We start from the raw sequence: 20,000 nt of genomic DNA, 5'->3' as shown, positions 1-20,000 counted from the left end.
CCAGATGTCGCCAGGTGATTTTAGTCATCATTTATCTCTACCGTCCTCTCGTCCCTCTTTCTCTATCGTCCTCTCTCTCTCTCTCTCTCTCTCCCTCTCTCTCTCTCTCTCTCTCTCTCTCTCTCTCTCTCTCTCTCTCTCTCTCTCTCTCTCTCTCTCTCTCTCTCTATATATATATATATATATATATATATATTTCTCCTCTTTTTATCTCTTTCTCTGTCTATTTCTTCCTCTCTTTTTATCTCTATATCTTTCTCTTTTTATCTCTGTCTCTCTTTATCTATTTTTCTCTATGTATCTCTCTCTCTCTCTCTCTCTCTCTCTCTCTCTCTCTCTCTCTCTCTCTCTCTCTCTCTCTCTCTCTCTCTCTCTCTCTCTCTCTCTCTCTTTCTTTCGATTAACCCCTACCGGATGCCGCTCGGCGAATCGAATTAATTATCTATGGCACCTCTAAAAATCTGTTACATTAATACAATTTCTTAAAAAAAAAAATCTTTATATGGAAGTAAATAATCAAGAACGAAAGAAATATTTACTATTTTTTAGTTTTTGTCACGGGTTAGGTTCATTTGTCCGGAACTTTGCATGAGTTTGTTGGTGAAAGTGGTGCTTAAGCATTGTTGTAGACAAAGGCAATGTCGTGTCGTTCATTGTTGAACCAGAACTCTTATGTCGATCAATGCCTCGTCAGTGGAAAGTGGGTAACCGTGAGAGAGGGAGAGAGAGAGAGAGAGAGAGAGAGAGAGAGAGAGAGGGGTGGAGGAGGAGGGAGGAGAAATAATTAATTCCAAATCCCATACTTAGTTTAATCAAATCATTGGATGGGAGTTGGTTTGGTTAAGCTTAATCCCCTTCACCCACACTGTTAATCTCTTTTTGTGTTTTCTTAATTGGATTAGTTTTCGAAAACGGGGTTAACGAGACGTCTATCCCGTTTTCTTTTTCTCTTCTCCATCGCCTTTTGTCTCGGAATGCGTTTTCTTTTTCTTCTTTTTCTTCTTCCTCTTCTTCTTCTTCTCCGTTTTCTTTAATTCCTCTTTTTTTCTCCTCTCCTTCTTCCTATTTTTCTTTCTTATCTTTTCTTCTTTCTCTTTATCTAAGCTCTCAACCGGGAGGGTAATAGCCGTCGATCACAAGACCAACACGGGATTCGTGACCGTGGTGGGTCACAAACACGCGCGCGCGCACACACACACACACACACACACACACACACACACACACACACACACACACACACACACACACACACACACACACACACTTCAGACTCAATTTCTAAATTATGCTCAATCTCATGTCGCCATCTTCTTTGTGACGTCACTGCTCCCTGTATCTTTTTAGGTCACAGAAGGACATTTTGTCCTGTTCCGGACATATAAACCTGATATCAGAAATAAATATTATATTTCGTTGTTGATGTATTTATACAGTTTAGTTTCCATTTTTTTTTTTATTATGTCGTAGTTCGTGCATGTCAAGGATTGTATAGATTTGGTAAATGCATTTGAACTAAAAACGCATTACTGATAGCAATTATTTTATGAAATTAAAACCACTGTCGTATGAATAAAAGGTAAATGTTATCATTATCTCTCGTCTTTATAGTTTAATATTGTCCTCAATTGTAACAACCATAATAACTCAAGCTTACAAAAAACTCTTTGTGTTGGTAATTTAGTTGCCACGTACACTCACGTCATAGATGTTGGTCGACAAGGCGAAAGGTATACATGCTTTTTCTGTACGTGCAGATTTCACGTTTTTTAGGGGGTTGGCTTTCTCGGTGTAAGAGCTGCTCTGCCTCTGCCGAGTCATTATTGTGGAACTGGCAGCTTCGTCCCCCTGGGAAACGACTGAAGACTGGGAAACTTGGGCCGAGAGTCGCCTAACATGTTGTATGACGTCATGTCGCTCGTGGGAAGAGGCGGGAAGATGGAGAAAATTATTCAGTTTTATGTCGTGAGAAAACTCCACGTCTGCTTATCGAAGCAGAATTAAAAACGCATAGTACTGTATTAAAGAGAAAATGTGTAGTAGAAATGAAATATCGAAAAGTGAGAGATTAAATTAATGAAACAAGGCAGACTGGAATCGATCGGCCATTTTAACCTTCTCATTTCATAATGTCGCGTGTAGGCAAAAAAAGGCGGAAAAACGAACGCGGAGGGATTTGAAATAGTGACTTCTCACTTAGATGAAGAATAATGTTCTAGAAAGCTTCACAGAAGCACAAGTTCGAAAGTCCCGCTCATTGAGAACGAAGCATCATTAACTACAATAAAATAAATCATATCTGAAGGTTATTGACGGAGAAACGGGCTAAATCCTCTCATTATCGAGTTGTTGAAAAGAGAATATTATTATTGTTATTATCATCGTTATTATTATTATCATGATTATTATTAATATTACTATTATTATTATCATTATTGATATTATTATTATTATCAACACTATTAAGATAACTTTCTGTAAGATTTGAAAAATCTCGTTCCCAAATGAAATTCAATTCTGCTTTCATCGATTCCAGATACTTTTTGGCCTATTCGAATATTTCAATTTATATAATTTTCATTTGAAATCCAAATCTTCTTTAGATTTTTCTTTTCTGTAGTTGCTTTTCTTGTCATGAGATGAGAGTGGCTTAGCCGTTCCGGTCTACAGGTTTTTAACAGATTTCTTCGTCAATAAAGACTTGTTTCTCCTGTTTTCGATACAATATTCTTGCAAGGATGAGAATCATGCACACTTTCTATTTGTCCACGCATTTCAATAAGCAGCAGAAAGAAGAAATATTGATAGAAGAAAAGATATAAAAAACAAACAAACAAACAAAATGTTGGAAGAAAATAGTATCTTCATCTCATGCTATTGATAATTTTTGTAAAAAAAAAAAAAAAAAAAAAGCGGCATGACAGATTAAGAAAATTCTTCACTTCATTCTCTTGCTCGTATTTATAAACATACTTCAAAGAGCAGCAAGAAGGGAGATTAGAAAATATACACACACACGCACACACACACACACACACACACACACACACACACACACACACACACACACACACACACACACACACACACACATGGTTGCATGAGAGCACGACGTCGTGTCGTGGACGGCGCACGGCGTAAAGTCGATACGTGTGAAACGAGATTTACCCTCCTTCCTCAGCTATTCCCCCACACGAGCCTCCTCTACCCGACTGTCTAGTGATACGTTGTGTAGATAATGTTCAACATGTAATGATATTACATATGATGACCTACTGGTCCATGGCGAAGTCGGATGTAGAGGGAAATAATAAAACCAATTGGGATGATAGGTGGTAATAGACATGGAACTACCTAGTGTAGGCCTTAGGGCAGTGGTTTCTAACCTTTTCTGGCTTGAGGAACCTTTGCCAAGCCTTTCAGAAGCCCCCGGCACCCTTATTAGAAAAATCTAAATTCTAGTTTGTTAGTATTTTGTTGATTTAACATCAGTGTAACAAAATTTTGCCCCTGGATAATATGAAAACACTCATCTTTACACTGATGCTGCTTTAGTGAACAAAAATGGATGACAGAGTCGGTAATACGAAATTTATTTTTGCCCTGGATTTTGGCGGCACACTCAATTGATCTCACGGCACACGGATTGGGAACCACTGCCTTACGGCCTCATGCAGTCTCCTTCATTCTTATGTTCTTGTGTAAACAAGTACTCAGGCAGACGAACAAAGTCAAGCAAATAAAATGACCATAAATGCTCAAAAGGGGTCAGTGGACCAATTAGTTTAATTAGTTTAACACCATTGCCACCTTCTCACACCATCTGCCTGGTCGGTCTCTGTCGACTTGTTAATTTACGTCCTCCTCCTCCTCCTTCTCCTTCTCCTTCTCCTCCTCCTCCTTCTACTCCTTCTCCTCCTCCTCCTCCTCCTCCTTCTCCTCCTCCTCCTCCTCCTCCTCCTCCTCCTCCTCCTCCTCCTTCTCCTCTTCCTCCTTCTCCTGCACCTCCTTCTCCTCCTACTCCTACTCCTCCTTCTCTCTCTCCTCCTCCACGTCCTTCCTCTCCTCCTCCTCCTCCTTCTCCTCCTCCTCCTCTTTCAATCCATCCAGTCTTCATATATTTTCTTGTGATATTTTTTTTATTTGGTGTAAGAAAGACCCTATATTTTTTAATGTTACACAGTAACCATGTTGTATGAGCGCTTAAACAGTTGGCTGTTTTAAAAGAAGATTAGATAGCATCATGGATAGAGATGATGGTTATGGAACTGCCTCAGTGTAGGCCTTATGGTCTCTTGCGATCTCCTGATCTTTCGCTCCATCTGGTCGTTTTGACCCTAAGTTAACAATGCCTTGATTTCCCGTTTTCTTCCATTCTCATGACATGCCCATACTAATTAGTATATCGTTAGCCTCATAAAGAAAGTGCCTAAGTCATTTGTCCAACTCTTCAGGAAATAGAAAAAAAATCCTTTTTCTATTTTATAAATGTACGTAATGTTCCTCCTAACGTAGTTTTAACCTACTCAGATACTAAATAAATTATTGGGAATTGTAACACAAAGAGCAATGAAAAATTGATCTAAAAAAAATCCAGAAATTGACGAAAAATGACTTAGGCAATTTCTTTACGAGGGTGACGATATGCTTGTGTGGAACAAATCATAAGTAGCAGCGATGTAATTCAAATAATCAGGCTCGGCCGTTGCATAGATTTGAAAGTGGGGCTCCCTCAGACGGACCCGTGTTCAATGTGTGCAGGCCAATGGGACATCACACTGCCGCGCTCACGCTTCTTCAGTACAGCGCATATGGAATTTATTTGTTTATTTATTTATCTATTTATTCATTTATGGTTTTTTTTGAGGGAGTAATGAAACACTGTGCAGTACACGTATATCTATTTCTCCTACCACTTTAAGTGCAACCAAAATAAAATTAAATCGTTCTATGGAGGGCCGCAAGGGAACCGATCTGAAACAAACAAACAAACAAACAAACGAACAAAGCAAGTGGGCAACTTGAAAGCAACATTATTGTTCAAATTTGGGCAAGTGAAAAATCTAAAAAAAAAAAAAAAAAAATCTTGGTCGAAAGGGTATTGGCTACGGTAGCAGGGAACTTGTAGGAACGGCGATGTACATAAGGAATAAAATATCTGGACACGGAAATAACAGTAAACAAACACGCTGTTGATTGTCAGCGTCTGTTTTGATTATTTTCTTCCTGTTGTTGTTCTTGTGTTGAAATCTCGAGATATGTTGGCTGGAAGATCTTGTGATGTGTTCTGAAACTAGTCCTGTGTCGATCGTGGATTATGTCGTATGTATAACAATTTCATATGACATTTAGGAGTATATACGTGTGTGTGTATGTGTGTGTGTGTGTGCCTTTGTATTTTCATATTACATGTAGATCTGTAGCGTTATGTAGATATGACTAAGATATAGATCTATATAACAATCTCATATGACATTTAGGAATATATACTATGCGTGTGTTTGTGTGTGTTTGTGTGAGTGTGTATGTGTGTGTGTGCTTTTGTATTTTTATCTTACATGTAGATCTGTAGCTTTATGCAAATAGGACTAATGAGAACGTGGGTAGAGGAAAAGTCGAGAGAGATGCGTTGGAACGCTTTATTGCTACAACGTTCCGACCAGTTGGGCCATCTTCAGGAAGCGGCTTTCCGAAGACGACCCCGTTGGTCGAAACGTCAAAACAATAAAAGTGTTCCAACGCATCTCCCCCCTATTCCTCCTCTCCCCACGTCCTCACCTGTCTTCAAATCTATTTAGATATGACTAAGATGTGGCTCAAAAGCGATAAAAAATATGCACTTACTCGCGTGTAAGGTATTGTCGGGAAGTTGCAAAGGCATACCAACGCTCGATATGTGACGTGTACTAATAAGGGATGAACCAATCAGAAGGAATTACAAAGGAATCGATAACGTGGGACAGGGGAAGTCGTATCGACAGTATGAACTCCTAGATGTGATCACACCAACATCTCCACACACGTCAACATGGGGGGGTAGAAAAAGATTGTATTTTGTCTTTTTGTCTTTTTTTTTCTTCTTCTTCTTCTTTTCTTCCTTCGGGAAAGGTGGCGTTCGCGGTCTGTCGCGCTTCTTGGGTTGGTAGAATCCTCTTCGATGTTAAAGGAAAAAAAAGTCAACTTGGTTCCATGAGCGAAACACAGAACAGAGATCAACGGTGATATAATCCTAACGACCTCTATGTGCAAAGGGCTCATTTTAGAATAGATTTGATTCGATTGAGAGACTCTTCCTCTAAATTTCCTACAAGAAGAGACGAACCGTATCACCCTTCCCGTCAGGCAGCCATGATGATGTAACACTAAGTGTATACATATATGTATTCATATATATCATATATATGATATCACGATGATAAGAATTACCATCCTCTTTATTGTGTTGACCTAAGACTACTAACCGTAATAGACTAGTAACAGTTCATTGATAAGAATTGCTCCTTCCATTCCTCGAAAGAAGCCTGGGGTGGATCTGGGAAAAGGGAGGCTACTGGGTGGAAGGGGTGCATGGTGACAGGAAGGGAAGGAGGAGGAGGAACTGGTGGAGGACGAGGGGGTAGAGGAGGAGGAGCGCACCTGCAGGTGATCTCGACACAGTCGAGGTTAATGTCACTTGAAGGACTTGAAGGATCTGACTTCGAGTCTGCACCTCCAGACCTAACACCTTGTGGGTCTTCTTCCCGTGCGGAGCCTCCCTCTTCCTCCTCCTCCTCTTCCTCTACATCCTCCTCCTCCTCCTCCGAGGGTGTAGAATGTCTTGGGTCCCTGGACGTCGCTGATGCCTCCAAATGGTCTGAGGCACTGAAGTCGTCGTCGCCAACTTCGCCGTCGCTGTCGATCGAGTCACCTCCGAATTCGAAATTTGGCTTATATTTGCGGCTGTTTTCTCTTCCGTCAGGCCCGACGGCAAATGGCGGCGGCGGCGGCGGCGGCGGCGGCGGCAGCGGCGGCGGCGGGTGTGGCGGGGTGGCTGTGGAAGAGGAGGGGGAGAAGGGCGGGGGAAGAAAGAGTGTGGGGAAAAGTTGGGGTCGTCGATTGTCGTCGCGGACCGCTTTGCTTTCTCCCTGCGCGGCGTCTTCAGCCTCTTCGTTTTCCCGCCCCGCGCCCGCCTTCGCTCGTGAGGCCTCCGTGGGCGAGATGACGTCACTCGGACTTGGATGCCGGGGCCGTGGCGTCGCGGCGGAGGGCTCCTCCCCTGAGGAGCTGAAGGAGTTTTCGTGCTTGGGAAGTGATCCTTGAATCTCGACAAGATTGATCCGGATACCTCCGTGGTTGTGCCCCTTGATCTTCGTCAGGAGCAGGGATCGCAGGAGTGCGCTCGAACTGAGTTGAGTCCGAGATCGAACCCCCGCGGGCGGGTCGCCAGCGGACCAGTCTGGTGGAAACTTCTCGATGAGGTTAGGGGGAGGCAGGGGGTGGATGACGGTGAGAGTCTTGTTATTGAAGTCCCCTCTGGGATTCCGTGTGAACGTCGACGACAGTTTGGGTGACTGACCGTTGTCGGTTACCATGGGGCGTTGGTCGACGGCCACATCGCTCACCTCGGCGTTCTTCACTTCTTCGTCAGGAACGTCGTCCGAGTTCTTGACGTCTTGGTTCTTGTCGCTGGGGAAGACTAATTCGGAGTTCTTTCGTGATGAGTTCGAGGCTCCTGAAGGAGTGACGGGGAGGGCGCTGTGGGAGTAAGTGACTACAGCTTGTCCTTGAAGGGCCTCGAGGTTAAGGAAGAGCTGCAATTTTGATTTTGCTTCGGACACGAAGTCTGCAGAGTTTGATGAAGTGACGGCCGGAGACAAGTCGCGGGAGTTTTGGTCAGTGAGGACGGTGGGGGGAATAGAAGGAGGAGGAGGAGGAGAAGAAGGAAGAGGAGGAGAAGAAGAAGGAGGAGGAGAAGAAGAAAGAGGAGGAGGAGGAGAAGAAGAAAGAGGAGGAAGAGAAGAAAAAGAAAGAAGAGGAGGAGGAGGAGGAGGAGAAGAAAGAAGAGGAGGAGGAGAAGAAGAAAGAAGATGAGGAGGAGGAGAAGAATGAGAAGGAAGAGGAGGAGGAGAAGAAGGAAGAGAAGGCGGAGAAGAAGAAGGAGGAGGAGGGTCTTGAGTAGGTGGTGTAGAATGAGAAGTCTGAAGCGAAGGTCGGGTGAGACGATGAGAAGTCTGAGGAGGAGAAATGGTGGAGTGACTATCAGGTGCTGGGTCAGAGGTAGGCAATGCCCTTAACGGGAGAGAAAACTGTGGGCTTTCAGTAGGGGAGAACACGGAAGAAAGGACCACAGGACCCCATGAAGAGGCGTCCTTATCCTCCTGTGCAGGGCGCCCTACGCCCACAGCCTCAAGACTAAAGGGACCGCAAGTGACATCACGACGCCCAAGGAGGTCGAGGTCTGGGCGAGGACCCCAGGGGCTTTGGAGGCTGAGGACCCACATTCGAGGTCCACCTTGAGTGCCTCCATGATGGACTTCTTCTTGTTGCTGCAGGGAGTCTCCCGAAGACGGTGTACGGTGTCGTGGCAGTGAAGGTACTCCTGCAGGTTCCCGTGGTCGACGCAGACGGACTGGCGCCACTTCTTGAGCCAACCCTCGATCCATCTACAAGAGAAAACAAAAGAGAGACTCACGTCAGATACTTTAAATATACGTGTGTGTGTGTGTGTGTGTGTGTGTGTGTGTGTGTGTGTGTGTGTGTGTGTGTGTGTGTGTGTGTGTGTGTGTGTTTACCTAGTTGTGTTATACGGGAAGGGGAGCTATGCTCGTAGTGACCCGTCTTTGTATCTCGCAACATCTAGTTTGTTCTTAGATTCTTGTATGGTGTATGCACACACTATTGGTTCGTCCCATTTGTTCCAGACATCCACCACTCTGTGTGGATTTTTTTTTTCAGATCTGTGTGTGTGTGTGTGTGTGTGTGTGTGTGTGTGTGTATTCACCTTGGTCTTTGGATCACGTGATGGACCCGTGATTGGCAGCTATTTCCCTGTGTGTGTGTGTGTGTGTGTGTGTGTGTGTGTGTGTGTGTGTGTGTGTTCATTGCGAAGGAGGCAGACCTCCTTATGACACGAGAAAACCGACCGACCGGCCGAATATTATGTTTGTTTAGTCAAAAAAGTTTACGACATGTCGTTCTAGATAGATTTAAGGCTGATGACGCCACCCTGACAGCACGATGCTCTCACCAAGACTGAATGATATCGCATTCCATTAACCAGAATAATATATATGAAGTCATTTGGAGTTCATAAGAATAAAACCCTTAAAGCCTTGATAATGTGTGCGTGCGCACACACACACACACACACACACACACACACACACACACACACACACACACACACACACACACACACATACACACACACACACACACACGTCAGCGTGATAGAAGCAGTCAAAGGAAGAAAAAGAAAACAGTTTATTTAACAGAAGTCGGAGGAGACATCAAGACGAAGAATGTTGCTTTTAGAAAGCGGACGAAGAGAAGAAAACCTGAAAACACAATAGAATACGAAGCAGCAAGTGAATCCGGGAGAAGAGTAAAATCAAGAGTTAACAAAGAGTCGTAGGCAAGCTTCGAAAAAGAGCTGAAAGGCGATATAAAGGCTCCAGTGGATAGGTATGTCGAACTCATGACCATGTGGTCATGAGTTCGATTCCCGGGACACGTTGCGGGCTTGCTGCGTTGGCCAGGCGGGGAGGTGACCTAACGTTGGCAAAAAAAAAGAAAGAAGAAAAAACAAACAAACAGCGGCTTGTCACAACTGACAGAGCTTTGCCCTACCACGGGTTTCTCTCGTCCCAATGCGTGAGAATGGGATGGTGAGTTAAGAGAGACTTGTGTAACCAAGAATTGCAAAAGGAAGAATGATCAATCAATCCATCGCCCCTGGTCTCTCATGCAGAAAACCCACGGCCTTCAAGTAACCGGTAACAGTCTCCAGGCAGGTCCACAAATCACTCAGGGAAGATGTAAGGGTGGAAACTGAGTGAATACAAATCATAATAAAGAAGGGAGAGTTGTATCAAACGGAGGTGCATTGGGTACGAGATGAACAAATTATTTTCACAGAACTCAGTCCAGTGGAAACGTAGATAGAAACGCTGGTAAACAGCAGTCCATAAGAACACCACCATTCCAGTAGAAGTGGAGAGACAAACACTGAAGATGTCATTCCACAAATAGAACAAAATAACGCAATAACATGATGAACTATAGAGAAATCTTTCTGCTCTCAGATGCAGGGAATAGGACTGTATGAATGTAGACCCCCAAGAGAGAGAGAGAGATAGATAGATAGATAGATAGATAGAGAGAGAAAGAGAGAGGAGAGGAGAGGAGAGGAACAATGGATGCAATATTCATATCACCCTCTACCTCCTCCATTCAACCATATTTTTCTCCACCTCTCCTCCTCCCCGTCTCCCTTCTTCCTCTCCTCTCTCTATTTCCCTGCCCTTCTCCCTCTCCACCACCCCCTCTCTCCTCATTACCCTCTTCTTCCTCCCCCCCTCTCCATCTCCCCTCTCTTGTCAATACCCTCTTCTTCCCCCTCTCCTTTCTTCCTCTCCACCTCCCCCTCTCTTCTCACTACCCTTCTTCCTCACCCTCTCCTTTCCCCCCTTGTTTCCTCTCCCTCACCATCTCCCTCTCTCTCTCCATCACCCCCTCCTCAGTCTCTTTCTTATTATCCCTCTTTCTACCCCTCTCCTTTCGTCCTCTCCTCCTCCTTTCCACCATCCCCTCTCTTCTCACTACCCCTCTTCCTCCCCCTCTTCTTTCCCCTCCCCCTCTCTCTCCCTTTCCCCCTCCCCCTCTCTCTCCCTTTCCCCCTCCCCCTCTCTCTCCCTTTCCCCCTCCCCCTCTCTCTCCCTTTCCCCCTCCCCCTCTCTCTCCCTTTCCCCCTCCCCACTCTCTTTCTCCCCACCCTTCTATCTCCCACAAACATTCCCCCTCTCCATCCCTAATTCCCTGTCCCTTTTCCCTCTCCGTCTCATTTTCTCCCCCCCCCCCCATTGACAGCATAAAGAGTTAAAATTTGCCTGACAGATATTTGGACAGTTGGCCCGTGGATTCTTCCGGTTGGGGGTTTCCCTCTCCCCCTCCCCCTCTTCCTCTTCCTCCCCCCTCTTCCTCCTCCCCCTCTTCCTCTTCCTCCCCCCTCTTCCTCCTCCCCCCCTCCCCTTCTATTGTCTCTGCCCCCGTTCTTGTGTCCGCTGTGACTGAAACAATATCGTTTGTCCGGGGGAACGGAGGAGCTTGTTCCGCCGCCCGTTTTCTCTTCAGGGCCGAGAACATCCGGGAAGAAAATGGGAAGAGATTGTCTTGTCTTGTCTTGTCTCGGGTTCAAAGACAATTCGCCTCGCGACGATTCTTCATGTACAGTCGTGGTGAAAAGTCCGGGTTTACGGAGGGTTTTGTTGTGCTGTGGATCACAACTGTCTGCCATATCCCACTCCACAAAAAAAGGCAAAAATAAGTGAAGAAATAGATAAATAAATAAATTAATTAATAAAGAAAAAATGAATAAACAAATAATAAAAAGTTGATGAAGAGAAATATTTGCTTTATTACACATTTGACAATCATAGTTATTCTTTCCTAGGACATAGTAATGTTTTATATGTAGATGCCTCACCTTTGTTTTGTATGGCGCTTGGAGCGTTCTCCCGCGGCGCTACTCAATTATTCAAATGAGTCTATGGAGGCTATTGTGTATATTAACTAGGTTAAGTTAGGTTGGGTTAGGTTAGGTTAGATTTGCTTAGAAATGAATCAAAACAACGGAGAGAGAGGGAATCGATGGCGGAAACGCTCTGTCTGGTATTAGGAATCAGATTCCAAAATAATCCTGGAACGCTGGAACATGAGGTATGGCGTATCATAATCATGTAAATAGATCCACGGTCCTAACACCAAGGGCAAAGGTAGCGAGCTTCGTCAGAGATAAGCGTTTCCTGTCGGGAGGTTCTTTCTCTGTATCTCTCTGTCTCTCTCTGTATCTCTGTCTCTCAGGTTTTCTGTCTGTCCCTTAGTCTCTCTCTGTCTCTCTCTCTTTTCTCGGTCTTTCTTTCTCTCAGTCTCTCTTTGTCTGTCTCTCTTAGTCTCTGTCTCTCAGTCTTTCTGTGTCTGTCTCTCCCTCTTTCTGTCTTTCTCTCAGTGTCTCAGTTTCTCTCTCTCTCTATCTCTGTCTCTCTATATAATTATTTCAATATAATAATCTGACCTTGTTATGGACCGAAAGGTTCTGTGTTGACCTTCATACATCTTTATCTTTGTTACTTTTTGTAACTCGTAACTCACTCTCGTAAGTAAGCACTCCGGCAGATGATGGAAGAGATAATATGTTCTATCAGGCAAAATTGCAAGGTCTAATTTTTTTTTAATCCTTTGGTACTTTTTGTGGTTGATGGAATCTGCTGCCTTGGTATGTATTTATTTTTTTTTATTTTTATTTTTATTTTTTCTATTATTATTATTATTATTATTATTATTATTATTATCATTATTATCATCATCGTTATTGTCATTATTAATATTATTGTTATTATTATTATTATTATTATTATTATTATTATTATTATCATTATTATTATCATTATTATTATTATTATTATTGTCATAATTATCATTATCATCATTATTATTATTGTTATTATTGTTATTATTATCATGATCATCATTATTATTATTATTATATTATTATTATTATAATAATAATAATAATAATGATAATATTAATGGTTCGGCTACTTTTTAGAACAAAGTCTTGGTACATGGTACTTTTTTTACACGATTTTTATTTAATGTTTATATATATTTTTTTGAGAAGTATTCTTCACATTTTTTAAACTAATATTGATCATTGTTTTGGGAACATAGTCATGATACTTTTATTTTTTCAACTTAACCTTGTATTCATCTATTTGTTTACATACTCATTTATGTATTTATCTATTTATTTATTCATTTATTCATTTACTTATTTACATATGTATCTTGAAATTCTGTTGGCGTTTTAAGACTGAGTCTTGTAACCTTTCAAATGCCGGAGACAATGCTTCCATCGACATTTTGTCTTTGGTTCCCACCATGTGGAGCGGAACTCTGTAATGTTGCAAATATCTATTCAGTCCATAAAGAGCACGTGGCAGGAGCAAGTTTGTTGACTGAAAACCAAGACATATCTAATAGATGGCAGCCTGACCAAGATGGTGATCAAATTAAATAACAACAACAACAACAATGTTAATAATAATAGTAATAATGATGATAATATAATAAATAACAACAACAATAATAAAAATAACAACAATGATAACAACGACAATAGTACTGTAATAATAATAATAATGATAATAGTAATTGTAATTGATAATGGTAATTTATGACTAACAATGATAATGATAAGGCAATAAATAAGTGAATGGATAAAAATGAAGGTCCTTTGTTATCATTTTGTTTTCGATAAAGAGGAAAGCCTGGTCCGCTCAGCTGGAATTCCCCCCTCTCCCTCTCCCTCTCCCCCTCCCTCTACCCCTCTGCCCCTCTCCCTCTCCCCCTCTCTTCCCCCACTCCCCCTCTCACTCCCCCCTTCTCCCTCTCCTCTCTCGCCCTCTTCTCCCTCTCCCCTCTCCTCCCTCTCTCCCTCCCCCTATCCCTCTCCTCCCTGTTCCCTTTTTCCCTCCTCTTCTCCCTCACCTTCTCCTTCATCTTCCCTCTCCCCCTTCCCTCTCCTCTCCCTCCCATTCCCCTCTCCCCCCTCTCCTCACTGTTCCCTTTTTCCCTCCTCTTCTCCCTCACCTTCTCCTTCATCTTCCCTCTCCCCCTCCCCTCTCCCCCTCCCCTTCCCCCTCCCCTTCCCCCTCCCATTCCCCCTCTCATTCCCCCTCCCATTCCCCTCTCTCCCTCCCCTTCCCCCTCCCATTCCCCCTCTCATTCCCCCTCCCATTCCCCTCTCTCCCTCCCCTCCCCCTCTCCCCCTCCCACACCCCCTCTGTCACTTCTCCCTCTCCCCTTCCCCCTCTCCCCTTCCCCCTCCCCTCCCGCTCCCTCTACTCCCTCTCCCCCTCCCCTCCCCCTCTCTCCCTCCTCCCTCTCCCCTTTCCCTTCTCTCTCTTCCCTTTCCCTTTTCTCCCTCCTCCCTCTCCCCTTTCCCTTCTCTCCCTCCCTCTCCCCTTTCCCTTCTCTCCCCTCCCCCTCCCCTCCCTCCCTCTGCCCCTCCTGGCCCCCTCTCCCCCTCCCCCTCTCCCTCCCCTCCCTGTCCCCTCTCCCCCTCCTCCCTCCCTCCTCCCCTCCCCCTCCCCCTTCCCCTTCCATTTCGCAACAATGTTTGTCCTTACTCGGTGTCCGGGTTAGATGACGGACCAGAAACCTGCAGGTGTGGTCGAGTTGCCTCTTGACCGTTTGTACATGCTTAGGACACCTGGTACCTGGTACCTGGTACCTGGTACCTGGTAGCTGGTCGTTCCTCATGTGAGCGCCAAGCAGACCGTGTACGCGGTTTGGCACCATAATGTCACGTGTCCTCTGACACCTCTGGGTGACACAGTACTGCTGTGTCACCCACCTTCCCCCACCGCCCTGCACCACCAACACCACAACCACAACCACAACCACAACCACAACCACCACCACCACCACCACCACAACCACCAACAACAACAGGAACAACAGGAACAGAATGTGTCTCCCTGAAAGTGAAACATAATCTTGGTATGATCACAAGGAAGAAGAGGAGGAGGAGGAGGAGGACCTGCAGGAAGAGGAGGAGGAGAAAGATCTGGAGGAGGAGGAGGAGGAAGAGGTCCTGGAGAAGGAGGACCTAGAAGAAGAGGAGAAGGAAGATCTGGAGGAAGAGGAAGAGGTCCTGGAGGAGGAGGAAGAGGAAGAAGTCCTGGAAAACGAGGACCTGGAGGAGGAGGAAGAAGAGGACCTAGAGGAGGAAGAGGAGGAGGAAGAGGTCCTAGAGGAGGAGGAGGAAAAGGACCTGGAGGAGGAAGAAGAGGATCTAGAGGAGGAAGAGGAGGAGGAAGAGGTCCTAGAGGAGGAGGAGGAAAAGGATCTGGAGGAGGAGGAAGAGGAGGAGTGGAGGAGTAAAAGGACCTTAAGGAGGAGGAGTAGGAAGAGGAAAAAGACCTTAAGGAGGAGAGGGAGGAGGACCTCGATTACGAAGAACAACAACCGAGGAAACAAGAAGAGGAAGAAGAAGAAGAGGGGTTGGAACAGAAGAGTTCTTGTTATTATGGATTGCTATTGACCAGCGCTTCTATCATTGTGGACAATCTCGCTCCGCTGAAGAAGAAAAAAAGAGGAAATAAAGAAGAACGAGAAGATGAAGAAGAAAGATGAGAAAATGAAGAAGAAAGATGAGAAGAAAAAGAAAGACAACAATAAAGAGAAGAAGGAAAATGAAGAAGAAAAAAGAACAAGGAAAAGAAAAAGAGGAAGAACAATGAGGACATGGAAGAACGCGAAGGAAGAGGAGAGAGAACGGAGAAAAGTGGAACATTGTGTGGGCCGGATCACTGCCGGTTGCTGGTTACCGGCCGCCGGGGCGTAACATAGGAAGCCGGCAAAACAGCTCGTGCCAGGCTTTTTTTTTTTTTTTTTTTTGGGGGGGGAGGGGGAGCACTACCTTCCCTCTTGTAGCTCCTTTGATTGTCCTTTCGAGTGGGTACTTATATTACAATCACGTCCTGAGGTCTTGGAAACGGTGAAGCTTCTGGTATGCAAATATAAGAACAGGTATACTATTGACCCGGACATCTGTCAACTCCGTGAAACGTCACTAGTGCACCGGTAAGACTCAGGTGTATGTATCATACATTAGGCAACCCTGGGCACGTGTGGAAATCCTTGCACATTTATGACTTTTTTCAGACACGCGAAATTTAGAGCTCATCTTAAAACAATAAATGATAAATCTCCAACTTCTTTTGTTTGACCGTTGGTAACCGCATACTGTCCTGGCGGCGGATTAGGCTCCAAAGAGATGAAAGAAGCAGAGCTGGGCGCGTTTCTTGGTGCGTTCCTCGGTGCGTTCCGCTTTAGTTTGGCCGCGGTTAGCGCTCCCAAACTAGTAAAGCAATATAGGTGCTGGTATAGTTTGTGGCCTACGAAATTTTTCTTTTGTGTAATATGTGGCCTACCGGACTTTTATTTCGGTATCAACCTGTCTCTTAAGCTTTGGTAGTTTGGGAGCGCTAACCGCGGCCTAAATAAAGCGGAACGCACCGAGGAACGCATATAGGAACGCACAGAGTAACGCACATAAGAATGCGCCCAGCTGTGGAAAGGAGGATGTCTTTACTCTTATTTAGGCCTATAATGTTACTCCATTTGCCACGCGAGAGAAATTGGTATGAATGAATTGGCTGATTTTGGTACCCACACTTAAAAAGGTTGCCCTTCGGGGATGCAGCTGCATGTGGGCAGGGTCTCAGCTGAAATGCTCCTGCAAGGGCAGAACATGCAGCAGTCCCGTAAGTAGGTCTACATTGGGGAATGCAGTTGTTTTAAGAGCGAGATCGGGAAGGGCACGCAGCTGCAAGAGAATAGTGACCAAAGCTCCTGCATTGGGAAGGTCAGCTGTCGGCGTGTAGCCTCAAAGAACGCAGCTGCATAAGTAGAGGAGATAGAGATTGTCGAAGTTTTCAGTTAACAGGAATTAAGTGAGATGTGCAGCTAAGAGGGGGTATACGTACGGTCTAACGGTTCGACAGACACGTGTTTAAAGTGATGTGTGAACGCGTGAACGGGGTATTTGGGGTTTAACCAACGTGTTCGACAACCAAATACCCTGTTCACACGTTCACACATCACTTTAAACACGTGTCTGTCGAACCGTGTAACCCCTTCTTACGCCCCTTCTTACGGAAGAATGAAATCGGACAAGATGGACAACAGTGCGACGTCGCGTTGGTCGAAGACATCTTGAAGGGGTCACGATCGGTGACAACCGTCCTCAGATCATGTGATCTACCATGTTCTCCTTCCACCAATAATAATTAATGATAATAATAATAATAATAATAATAATAATAATAATAATAATAATAATAATAATAATAATAATAATAATAATAATAATAATAATAATAATAATAATAATAATAATAAGAAGAAGAAGAAGAAGAAGAAGAAGAAGAAGAAAAGAAATAAAATTAACGAGATAAAGATGAAATAATGAATATGATAATAATAATAATAATAATGATGATAATAATAATAATAATAATAATAATAATAATAGTAATTGTAGTAGTAGTAGTAGTAGTAGTAGTAATAAAATAATAATAATAATAATAATAATGATAATGATAATAATAATAAGGATGATGATAATGACAAAAAAAAAAAAAAATTAAACAAACGAGTTAATCATCCGGTGGTACTCGGTACAAAGCCAATAGAGCATAGAATCCAGCGTCCAGTTTTCACATTCTTAATAACTATGAAGGGAGGGAGAGGGGGAGGGAGGGAGAGGGGGAGGGAGGGAGGGAGGGAGAGGGTGAGGGAGGGGGAGGAAGGGAGGGAGTAGGGGAGTGGGATCTAGTCACGAATGAACTGGTCACACCGTGACGTGACGTAGGAAATGTCACGTCTGTGCAACACGGAATTCAATATCCGGACTCTGGCTTGCAACGTAGATCAGTTTTTATTGACTCCGAACTTCAGAATGCAGAACGCCAGCAGGTCGGCAGCGGGGCTGGCGCTAAGGGGCTAACTTCGGAAGGGGAGAGAAATTGTATGGAAAATACAACACGTGCGTGTTTACACACACACACACACGCACGTAAGTACACACATACATACACACACACACACACACACACACACACACACACACACACACACACACACACACACACACACACACACACACACACACACACACACAGAATGGTGGACATCTGGAACAAACTGGATAAAACAATTGTGTGTGCAAAAATCATACACGAATTTAAGAGCAAACTAGACACTGCGAGATACAAAGACGGGACACCACGAGCATAGCTCCCCTTCCCGTAAGATACAACTAGGTAAACACACACATACACACACACACACACACACACACACACACACACACACACACACACACACACACACACACACACACACACACACACACACACTTGAGGAGTTATCACACTGAGTTATTTTTCCTCCGACAGTTGGACCATTTTTGCAGCCCGTAGCTTTCGTGAAGGAATCTGATATGCTGGATGAAAATACTCGTAAATTTCCTCCAGCATATCAAACGAGAATCTATGTAAATTATTGAGAAGACAGTGATTTTACGGCGGTAAAAATGCTGGAGGTTGGCGGTACCGCTGATTAATTGGAGGAAAAATAGCCCAGTGTGATGCCTTTAGGCTGTCAGAGTCTCGAATGAAGGACTTGAATTGTGTTTCTGAATTGTAGACAAAGTGGTGGGTTGCCCCCAAACGAGGTTCTCATGTCGGGTTAGCCAAGGTCACATGCATGTGGGAGGAGACCAAGGAGGAGGAGGAGGAGGAGGAGGAGGAGGAGGAGGAAGAAGAGAAGGAAGAAAGGGAAGGAAAAGGAGAAAGGGGAGAAGGAGGAGGAGGAGGAGAAGGAGAAGGAAGAGAAGGAGAAGGAAGAAAGGAAAGGAATGAAGGAAAAGGAGAAAGGGGAGAAGGAGGAGGAGGAGGAAAAGGAAGAAAGAAAAGGAATGAAGGAAAAGGAGAAAGGGAAGAAGGAGGATGTGTAGATGAAGAGGTGGATGAGAAGGAGAAGAACGATAGGAGTGAAGAGAAGGGATGGAGAAGGAGAAGAAAGAGAGCAAAGGGGAGAGGAGGATGTCTGGGAGATGGGGAGGAGAACAGGGAAAGGAGAAAGGGGAGGGAAAGAAGAGGTAGGAAAAGAAAGGAGACTGAGAAAAAAGGAGGAGAACGAGGAAGAAGGGGAAAGAGAAGGAGCATAAAGAGGAGAAGGAGAAGAAGGAAGAGGGAAGGGGATTAGGAAATGAAAGAAAATTGAGAAATAGAGGAGGAGAAGGAGAAATAGGCGAAGAAGAAGGAGAAGAGAAGGAGGATGAGGAGAAGAAGGGTGATGATGATGAGGAGAATAAGGAAGAGAGGAAAGGGAGAAGGGGAGGAGAAAATGCAGGAAAAAGAGGAGATTGAGGAAAAAGAGGAGGAGAAGGAGAGGGGAGAGAGGAAAGGGGAGGGGGAGAAGAGGTAGGAAAAGAAAGGACATTGAGGAAAAAGAGGAGGAGGAGGAGGAAGGGGAAAGAGGAAGATAAGGATGAACACTAGGAGTAGAATGAGATCAGGAAAATGAAGAAAAGGGTTGATAAAGAAGAAGAGAGCAGTAGAGAGAAATAAGCGTAAAAGCGAAAGTTGAGAAGAGAGGAGACGCAAATGAGAAGGAAAGAATGAAGAACGGAATCACAAAAGAGGGTCACAGAATTCTCAGGCCGTTCAAGGTGACCTTGTGGGGAGGAGGAGGAGGAAGAGGAAGAGGAGGAGGAAGAGGAGGAGGAGGAGGACGGGGAAATGGTGACGTAGGAGTGGTGGGAGGAGATGGAGGGTGAGGGTTGGAGACTTACCCTATGCCGCAGTCGCAGTTCCAATTGTTGTGGTGCATACGGAGATCAGTCAGGAAGACGGTGTCTGGAGAACCTGGGTATCCAGTAGTCGAAGGCTCTCCCAACTTCTTCATCGTCGTGTTGAGTGCGACTACGGAGACGAACCTGCGAAAGAGGAGATAGTTAACACTTGGAAACTCCAGGGATCCTCAATAGGCAGCTAAGGGACATTAAGAACTTCGTAGGGGTTTCTTAGGTCCTCAAGGTTTCCCAGGGGCTCTTCAGGGATGCCTCAAGAGTTCCCACAGGGAATCTTCAACAAAGAACTAAGGGGCATTAAGAACTTCGTAGGGGTCTCTGAGGTCTTCAAGTTTTCCCAGAGGCTTCTCAGGAATGC

The 20,000-nt window shown here is 44.5% G+C and overlaps 1 protein-coding gene across 2 annotated transcripts in view; it reads right to left on the bottom strand.

Moving 5' to 3' along the window:
* Positions 1 to 8,371: 8,371 nt before the first annotated feature.
* chp (leucine rich repeat containing G protein-coupled receptor chaoptin) overlaps positions 8,372 to 20,000 on the bottom strand; it is a 679,434-nt gene continuing 667,805 nt past the window's right edge. For both annotated transcript variants that reach the window (XM_076213437.1, XM_076213438.1), the window contains 2 exons: positions 19,625 to 19,768; positions 8,372 to 8,642 (listed from right to left, as the gene is read on the bottom strand). In XM_076213437.1, coding sequence (XP_076069552.1) covers positions 8,372 to 8,642; positions 19,625 to 19,768 — 415 coding nt within the window. The remainder of the gene's footprint in view (positions 8,643 to 19,624; positions 19,769 to 20,000) is intronic.

The sequence above is a fragment of the Oratosquilla oratoria genome, chromosome 31 (genome assembly GCF_046742065.1).
Source record: "Oratosquilla oratoria isolate Oo_2021 chromosome 31, ASM4674206v1, whole genome shotgun sequence".
Classification (NCBI taxonomy): Eukaryota; Metazoa; Arthropoda; class Malacostraca; order Stomatopoda; family Squillidae; genus Oratosquilla; species Oratosquilla oratoria.
The sequence above is the reverse complement of the archived record's forward strand: the minus strand, read 5'-3'. Positions and strand labels throughout refer to the sequence as shown.